Source organism: Oryzias melastigma, linkage group LG22 (assembly GCF_002922805.2).
Source record: "Oryzias melastigma strain HK-1 linkage group LG22, ASM292280v2, whole genome shotgun sequence".
Lineage (NCBI taxonomy): Eukaryota > Metazoa > Chordata > Actinopteri > Beloniformes > Adrianichthyidae > Oryzias > Oryzias melastigma.
Window position 1 is genome coordinate 12,898,600 of NC_050533.1, and position 9,569 is coordinate 12,908,168.

The 9,569-nt window shown below is 38.4% G+C and overlaps 1 protein-coding gene across 4 annotated transcripts in view; it reads left to right on the plus strand.

Annotated features, from left to right (window-relative positions):
- Positions 1 to 9,569, plus strand: part of evla (Enah/Vasp-like a) — a 36,671-nt gene that overhangs the window by 20,928 nt on the left and 6,174 nt on the right. For all 4 annotated transcript variants that reach the window (XM_024270153.2, XM_024270136.2, XM_024270128.2 and 1 more), the window contains exons 2-5: positions 1,123 to 1,291; positions 2,687 to 2,867; positions 6,356 to 6,413; positions 8,717 to 8,778. In XM_024270153.2, coding sequence (XP_024125921.1) covers positions 1,123 to 1,291; positions 2,687 to 2,867; positions 6,356 to 6,413; positions 8,717 to 8,778 — 470 coding nt within the window. The remainder of the gene's footprint in view (positions 1 to 1,122; positions 1,292 to 2,686; positions 2,868 to 6,355; positions 6,414 to 8,716; positions 8,779 to 9,569) is intronic.

Below are 9,569 nucleotides of genomic sequence, written 5' to 3' on the forward strand. Positions count from 1 at the left end.
TTCTGCATCATACACAGAAAATATAAATTTTTTGCCTTTTAAAATCCAACTCAAATGTACTTTTAAGTTGAAAACTGAGAAATTGGAGCAGTTTAATTGATAATTTTTAAGAATTAAGTGCATGTTGCCTTTCATTTTTTTACAGTAGGCCTTTTTATCTCTTCAGAGGAATCTGATCATTTTTTATTCTATGAATAAATTTAACTTTTAAATGTTATAAATAATAGATTACAAGCTGCTTGTTTTTTCCAGACTCAGGAAAGGAGAAAAAGGGTTTAAAATGTTCAGAGTTTTGCTCTATGATGTCATTCATTTTTATTTGCAGGTTTTTTTTGTATAATAAAAGTGAAATAAAAAATTAAACATACACAATTTTTTTCGAAAAAACTTTAGGAATATAAGAAAATTGCTTTTTTAATCCTTAGCTGTCAAAAAACAGTGTTTTGATAAAAGCAAACTTTTTTATTTTTATTTGGTTTTTACAAACTGCTATTGAATAAAAACATTAAGTTCGCTCTTTTGTCAAAAAATAAAAAAAATCAGCCTTTTATGCAGATTTTAAAAAACTTTATTGAAATCTACAGATGAGATTTAACCATGTTTTCTGTTTTGTTTGAGTTTTTTATGGATTTTGTGTCTTATTTATTGAAAAAGTCTTCCATGAAAGCACTGCTCTCCGTCCTCTGAACTTGCGAGAAAATTATAGTTTGTGCTTCATTTGAAATAGGACCAAAAATCCTCAGCAACACCTGTTTTCACCTGTTTGGCATTTATTCTGATTGTTGCGCTTTTTATTAGTTAATGTAGCAGTTATTGTGTTTAATTTCACTAGTGGAACCATTTCTCCTGTGTGACCACAAGGGGGCACAATCTATGTTTTTTTATGAGCATGTCCCAAGTGTGGCTTAAATGGACTGAATCCAGAACTAAATTAAATCAGTCAATGAACCAGCGACTCCTAAAAGGTGGACCTAAAAGGCAAAGACTTTGACCTTCCTATGAGTTTCTTTATCACCTTTTTGATGTTTCTTTTGTAAAGCTGGTCTTTGCTCACGAACAAAAAAACATACAAATCATGTTTTATGTTCTGATTCTGGACTGAAGTCTCTCCTCCTCTTTCAGCGAGCAGAGTATCTGCCAGGCGAGGGCCTCCGTGATGGTCTACGACGACGCCAGTAAGAAGTGGGTGCCCATCAAGCCCGGGCAGCAAGGCTTCAGCCGCATCAACATCTACCACAACACTGCCAACAACACCTTCAGAGTGGTGGGCGTCAAACTGCAGGACCAGCAGGTAAAAGACGCCAGGAAGCATCAGACAGGCGTCCATAAAATCTGGAGGCAGTTTTTTTCCTCCATTTTGACAAAAATTCTGTGCAAATTATTATTATTTCTGGTTTTAGCTATTTTGGCACATTAATTGAATATCCTGTCTTTAAAAAAATGACAAATACACTTTTATTTAGCAACAAATTCATTTTAATTTCCTGTTTTTATTTTCCAGATAATGCATTTTTCATGTATTTTTATGCATTATCTATTATTTTTAGTCATGTTTTTATGCATGAGTGTTGCACGGAGCAGGAAGTAGTTGTTGTTTTTTCCTTTTTTTATTTTTCAAGAGTATAAAAAAATACAATACAAAATTCAAATGCTAAAACAACATTTTAGTTAGCACATATAAACAACTTCCTAAACAATTAGCATGAAAAAGGAAAAAGTGCAAACAAAAGTGAAGAAAGAATTTAAAAAAAAGAAAAAAAGGGGCAAGCAAATGGGAAGAATATATAAATTTAGTATCATTTGTATCATTTATCATGTAACAATTTATTTATCTTTAAAAATTTTAAGAATGGTTGCCAAATCTTACTAAACAGTCCTGGATTGTTTATGACATAGAACCACTTTTAATTTAATTGTATCTCTGTTCTATTCAATTCTATTCAATTCTATTCAATTCTATTCTATTCTATTCTTTTATGTTATATATTAAAGGCACATTTAGACTTGATCTGGTTTAAATATAAATGTGATGCACTGTTTAAATCACGATAACTGATAAAGGGAATGTTATTATCATTGCCTGTATAAGAGAACTGGACAGAGTGAGTGTGATGTCATCCATAGAAAACGACTATTTTCCGGCTCTAACCAAATTAAATCACTTCATTCACCTTTTTTTTTTCTTTTTGCAATATTGATGTCACCATGTTGGAGCCAGAAGTTGTCAGTAAGCATTGATTGGTCTGAGTTATCGTTTCTATGGCAACCACTCTCAGCAATCAGGAGTGAGCTTGTTGGAAATCCACCCTCCTACCCTCCTCCTACCACTTGAAAGCGGCTTGAGAGAATCTGTCAATCAAACGTTTTGACGTGAGCCCACCTACTTTCATTGAGGCATCTGATTGGTCGGTTTATAATTTGAACAATTTAAAATAATAATAATTTACAATTAGGACTAAAACATTTTAGAAGAGTAAGAATGGTTCTAGCAAATAGAATGATAGACTTATAGCTGTTTATTTCTCAATAGAAGTCTATAATTTTGGCTTCTTGGAACCAGCCGGTACTTCCTGTTTGGAGGAGGAGTCACTCAGTCCAGTTCTCACATACAGTCAATGGACTAGAATAGATGAAACACTGTTTTTTTGTTCCTTAGTGAGCAGCTTGTCTCTCCTCCGTTCCTCAGGTGGTGATCAACTACTCTATAGTGAAAGGCCTGAAGTACAACCAGGCCACTCCGACCTTCCATCAATGGCGTGATGCTCGACAGGTCTACGGGCTGAACTTCGCCAGCAAGGAGGAGGCCACCACCTTCTCTAACGCCATGCTGTTCGCCCTCAACGTCCTCAGCTCACCTGACAGTGGAGGTAAACTCGGAAGAATTCACCAAATCAGTACACATCAAGTGTTGAGAAAAGAGCTAGAGCCCGGTCAGTGTCCGGTCACAGTGACCCCCTCTATACTAAATCTCTACTTGGACACTCATCATGTTTTTGCCAGAAATGATATGAAGGAAGAAGATTTTCTGTGTTTCAGTTGAATGTCATAAGAATTTTAGCTCAAATTGATCACACATGGTTGCTTAATTTCATGTCATATCATTACTGAGCAGTGATTCCTTTGTTTTGACGGCCTCCTTATCAGATTGTGTTTATAATATCATGCTAATGAGATGTCTATGCATAATAAGAGAGTGTTGAACACAAAATTTAATATGAATATCTAAATAATTCATAGCAAATTGGACAGGAAAACAGCAGTACCAAAGCTGCATTGAAATTCAATGGTGAAGAGCAGAGCTTTGCTACCCTCTGCTGGACATTGATATGTACTGCAGCTCCACTATGATACGAAATCAAAAACTTTTCTTCCTACTTTTACTAATTTATATTTTTGCAAAATGTTTTTTTTTTATTTTAATTTTAAAAATGCAATTTTAATATTTAAAAACTGTGCATCCATTATGTCAAAGTGACGAGCTGCATTTAAAGCTTAACTCGTGCTTCACAACAGCTTCAAAGCGTCTCTAGTTACAGTCTACTTTTATGCTGTGTGTGAATATGTTTTAAGTACAGTGTCATCCCATCCCATTCCTGTGACTGTCACATCGGTGGCTAAAATATCCGTCATGGAGCCTCTGTGTCGTCCCCCGCCGTGCTCACGGGGCTGCTCCCCCCTTTTTTTGTTGCTCATCTCTGGACCGCGTCGTTTGAGTCGTATCCGTTCCTAGCACTATTTATTTAATAGAAATCAGCAACAGTGATGCAGAATTGTCACACAGACGTAGGTCTTTAGGAGGATATTCGGACGTTTGTCCACCATGAAAACCCCGGAGATGTCGCCCGGCGTTCGTAGACGCATTTCTTCAGCCGTCGTGGTCCTCAGTAAGTCCGGGAGAGACAGGATTGCTTTCCATGGCAACACCGAGCTCAGCAGATGGAGGGAAACCAAACATCAGCGACTTTCTCACATATCCTTTCTTGTTTCTCCATTTCCAGATACAGATTTATTTATTTATTTTAACCAAATTGGAAACATAAAAGTTCTGCTAAGGACACTTTCTAAATGCTTTAAATAAACTTTATCGATATTCTTGGTTAAAATATTCCCAAAGATTCTCAATTTTACCAGCATTTCCTTAAAATAAGAATGCTGCTAAAGCAGTGGGACGTGTCTTTATTTGTTACCGGTTAATCAGTAACACAGCCTCAGATTTATCTGTGGATCAGCACCAGCAGTGACTGTGACTGCAGATGTTTTTATCTCTTTTTCAGTGACTGCTGACATGCTTTTAAGAGGTAGATCCTTTCATGAGCAGCTGTGGTTCAGCAGGCGGTTCAATCCTTGACCCCCATGGAATACTGTCATAAAACCAGATAGTGAAACAGTAACTAATGTGTTAATTGGTATATAGTCGTACTTTGCTTTTGCTCACAGTTTGTGGTGATTGAAGCTGGATCTGCTTTCCCATCAGCCTCTGCTCCCTTCGAGGCAGAACATTTGCTCTCCAATCACATTTGTTGAGGTCAAACTTTGGCTAAATGTGCAGCTTCACAAGTCTTAAGAAGGCAAAATAACCACTTTTTTGTTGTCTCATGGAAAGTTTTTTAACAGACTTTGACCTTTCAGGCCATCACCTTTAAGCAGAGAATGAGGTTGAAGGAAAGGAATTGATTCTTCTTTTGTCTCAGCAACATCTTGTTGGTCTGTCGGGTTTCAGTGAAATAAAATCGAGCCTCCTTCGCCGTGGCAACCACCAGCCGGAGCTGTCGGCAGATAGACGCTCATAAATAAGGGTGGTGAGGGCCTCATTTAATCTAGATTATTTATGGAAGGGAATCATTTTTAAGAAGTGTTTGTTGAAGATTTCTGTGATGGTGAGGCCCCTCGTGTTTCTGGTGATCTTTTGAGGTCATCTGTCAGAGAATGTCTTTCAAAGATCACAATCTTCTAAAGCCTGTAATTACTGGAGTGATTATGCAGCTTTGCAGAGGATGCATGTAATTACCCTCCAGCTGATGAGCAGAAGAAGAAGTCGTCTAAGAATTTGCTCTCTAATCTGAGAGTCTTACATTTCAATAGAAAATGAATAAAAAAATAAATTAGTCCATTTTCATTTGAATTATAGTGCTCTGAAATTGATCATAGAGTGAAGGTATCATTTTTGAGTATAAAATACTCAAAGTCGTGTTTTTGCTGCCTCCCTACAGGCTGCACAGAAATATCCTCTGATAGTTGATCTGATGTCATGGGAGGAGCTTTATGAGGGCTGTTCTGCTGATATATCGGTCCTTCACCCAATGCTCCAAAGAGAAGCTCCAGTCAGGTCTTGTAGTTGAAGGAACGTAAATGATCAGCAACCTGCACTCATTCCTGTCTGATTTAGGGCTGCCAAAACGATTATTTCAATAGTCGACTAATGGGTCATGTGTAAGCTGGATGTAAAACACATTTTAACCATCATTAGATTTAAGCCAACTTAAAATAAAGACAATAAAGATGGCAGATTATTAACCTTTAATAAATCATGCAACTTTCCTTCATTTGTTTCTGGCATTAAAACAAGATTACATTAAATTAGGTTTTTATCTAAAAACAAATAAACTATTTTTCCCAAAAGATACAATTTTGGGCTCACTAAGTCATTAGAAAGCATCCACCATAGTTTTGAGATAAAGCTTCAACAATAAATAAATAAAGAAACAACTAATCGACTATTAAATTAGTCGTTGACTATTGAAATAGTCGACAACTAATCGACTATTAAATTAGTCGTTGACTATTGAAATAGTCGACAACTAATCGACTTATTGTGGCAGCCACAGTCTGATTTGTTACAGATTACAAAAAAAACTATTTTTTTTGTTTTAATAGTTCAACTTTTTTTATTGTAATTTTTTTACTGATGTTTTTTATTTAGAAATCTAAAAAAAAAAAAAGTCGGTCTTATAAATGTAAATCAGCAAACCTGAAAAAAAAATAACTTTTTTTTAATCTTCTTGTTTCTTTCTTCTTTTATTTCCTTTATTTAACCAGGAAGAGATTCAAAGATCTCATTTTCAAGATAGTTTCATATACAACTAACAAAATATAAAAAGAGGATTAGTCAATGATTGTATTTCCAGGTTTTTCTAAAGAATATTAAAATATTGTTTAATTATATTTTAAAAAAAAAAACAAAAATGTGGTCTTGTGTGTTACAAAAGCAAACCCATTCAGGGTGTAGTCCGCCTCCAGCAACCCCTAAAGGGATTGAGTGGGTTTAGAAGACGGATGATGCTACAAACGTTGCACTAAGCTTGTTTTTTTTTGTCTGTTTTAGTCGGTTTGATCTAGTTTTTTTCCCCTCGTTCAGGTCCAGTAGTTCAGCGCCAAAACGGGCCTTCCTCTGAAGACGGTGAAGCACAGAGAAGGTAGGTGTTTGTGGAAGGATACACTATGAACAAACACTCATCCTGTCGGTCGCCTTGTTCCTGATCATTCCTATTTTTATTGAAATTGAAGATATTCTAAAAATATATGTTTATTTTCTGTCGATGATGAGACGTTTCTGACACATTCTGGTTGGTGGTTCTTTAGATGTGAAATCAGTTCTGAATGTGACATTCAGCATACACTCACCGGACTACTTTATTAGGTACACCGTACTAGAGCCGGGGTGGACCCCCTTTTGCCTTGGTAGCATAGATTCAACAAGGTACTGGAAACAGTCCTCCAACCAGGAGACGGGCAGTTTGACGGGCATTTTGGAGACGTTGGAGACTTGAGAGAGACGTCTGGCTAAGTCCAAGATAAAGAGAGTTACAGTAATCCAGCTGAGATGTGATAAAGGTATTTGGTGTCTCAAAATGTGCAGGTGATGAAAATGGTTTCACTCCAAGTTGACAAAGATTAAAAAAGCTCAAATCTGATCAACTTTAACCCTTTAACATTGTAGCTCCAGTGTTTATCTTCTTTGATTTACTGTAATTTTTTATTTTGTTAAGACGGTCAACATAATTCCAGCAGATTCTAAGGGGAAAAAGTGTCTTTCACCGCATTTCTCCTTCAGAATCTGCTGGAATTACGTTGATCATGTTAATGGTTGAAAAGTTACAGTATGTTAAAGATTTTGTGTTTAAGCCTTAGGTGTTAAAGGGTTAAAATGATTGTCCAGTTGATCAACAAATCCAGATCAACTGGGGACAGTCCTCTTTTTCCAAACACTGTTTTCTTTTCATTAAAACTCAGGAAACTTAAAGCTATCCAATCCTTAATATCATGCAGACATGATACCAGCGTGTTAGCAGAAAACCCTCAGTAGCAGATACATTTGACTGTTATCAGCATATAGATGAAAGGAAACACTGTGCGTTCTTAGAATGGACCCCAGCGGAAGCAGATACAAGGAAAACAGAAGTGGCCCCAAAACTGAGCCTTGTGGAACTCCAAAAGACACCATAGCTGTTCTAGATTTAAAAACCATCAAGATTAATAAACATATTTCGTCCTGTTAAACATGGCCTGAACCAATCTAATCCCCACCAGATTCTGGAGAATGCTGGTGTAGCAACGTCATAGATTTCTAAGTTGAAAACAGGTACTCTACATGACAGCACTAGGTCTAGTGTGTTTCATCGTCCATGGGTAAGATAAGAAAAACCAACAGATAAAAGTTTCTCAAAAGTACTGTCTTGACCACGTCTCAGCAATAAAAAGGAAGTCCAGGATGCAAGGAAATCCCGCAGAATTAAAGTTTTGTTTACCAGTCCAAATCTAGACGTAGGAGCAGCCCTGTAGGTCGGAAGACAGGAGCGACCGGGAGAGTAGCGTCAGGTTACCAGGATTTGATGTCTGCTGGTAAGGTCAAGGAGAGCAAGAGCGGTGAAGCTGGTCTCCCTCGTTGAAGCCAGCGACAGGAAAGATCAGACCTCAGGTGAGTCCAAGAAGCACCAGGATAGAGTAGAGTGAGGTAGTAGTCCAGATCCTGCTTGGGAAAAGGATGGAAATCGTGTCCAGGAGGCCTTCAGCTTTGCAAGCGCCCGCCACACTTGCCCATTCTCTGCCGACGTTTCTGCTGCACGAAGAGGGCCGATTGGCTGAACAAGTGAGCCGGAATGCTCGAAAGCATCAAGGGTAGTTTGACTGTGGAGGACATATAAGTCCAGTGAATTCATTGTCATGTTCAAGAGTCTGAGATGATTCCAGCTTTATGACACGGTACACTGTGGTCACAAAAGGATGGACATAGTCAACAACAATACCCAGGTAGGCTGTGGTGTTGTAACCATGATCAATTGGATAGATCCATGCTTTCATGATGTTGATGCCAAATTCTGGCCCTACCAGAAAATGAGACCCATCAGATCTGACATAATTTTTCCAATCTTCTGTTGTCCAGTTTGGTGAATTGTATCCTCAGTTTCCTGTTCTTACTTGAGAGGTGTGGTCTTCTTCTGCTGCTGTAGCCCATCTGCCTCGAGGTTGGACATCACCGTTCTTCCTCATTCTGATGTCCGGTTTGACCATGTCTACATCCCTAAATGCATTGAGCTGCTGCCATGCGATTGGTTGACTAGAAATTTGCATTAACGAGCAGTTGTACAGGTGTACCAAATAAAGTAGTCAGTGATTGAATGAAAAAAGAGATGAAGGACAAATATCACATCAGGTTTGAGGTGAGGGTTTAGACAGCAGCGACGTCTGTGAAGAGTTGTGTCATCCCTACGCTTGATAGGATGATGGAGCAACATCAGATGCAGGCGCACAAGGAGAGGGAGCGGCGGACGTCGGGATCAGGTGAGGCTTCAACAAACACACCCACACCCCACAATATAAACACACACTCTCTGGGCCTCACACAAACACGCAAACAAGCTGCTCCAGAGGCCTGTCATGTGATTTCAGCCACACATACCGTTTAATATGGCAATAAACACGAGCAGCCGGAAGCAAAGTTCTGTTTGTTTAGCTTTGGCTGTTATTTATTTATATTTTTTGAAGATTCTATTTGTTTGTATGAGCGAAGGACGTTGTCTCCAGGGGCGCAGACAAAAGCTGTCTTTGCATTTCCAAAGCAAACAGGTGACTTCATCGAGGACGAATGTCACCTATGACTCAACAGGTTCCCAGTGTCCTCATTCTGGTTTGTTCTGGTTTCCCCGTCCTGGTTTCAGCTGCAACTCCCCCCCCACTACCAAGCCTGTATGCTTTTATTTTGTTGATTCCTCCCCCCTATTTCTGTTGTTTTAAATCCATGCACACATGTAAATGTTCAAGTCTGCTTTTATTGTTTGAAGCGCACACACAGACTTAAACATCCCCCCCCTCCCGACCCCGGTGTCACCGCTAAAGATCAGAACCCTCCTGTCCCTGCAACATGCTCAGTCGCCATCTCTTTCTTCCAGCTGCTGTTGGGGGAGACGCCATATGCTTTCTGATCATGGCTCAGTCATGTTGCGTTTTGCTGCTTGTTCTTTTTTACGATGCGTTTTCTTATTTGCTACTGCTTCTGTTTTTTGGATTGCTCCTGGTTTTTTCTCATCTTTTACTTGCTTGGTTGCTCAGTTGCTTTTCATTCTTCTCACGTT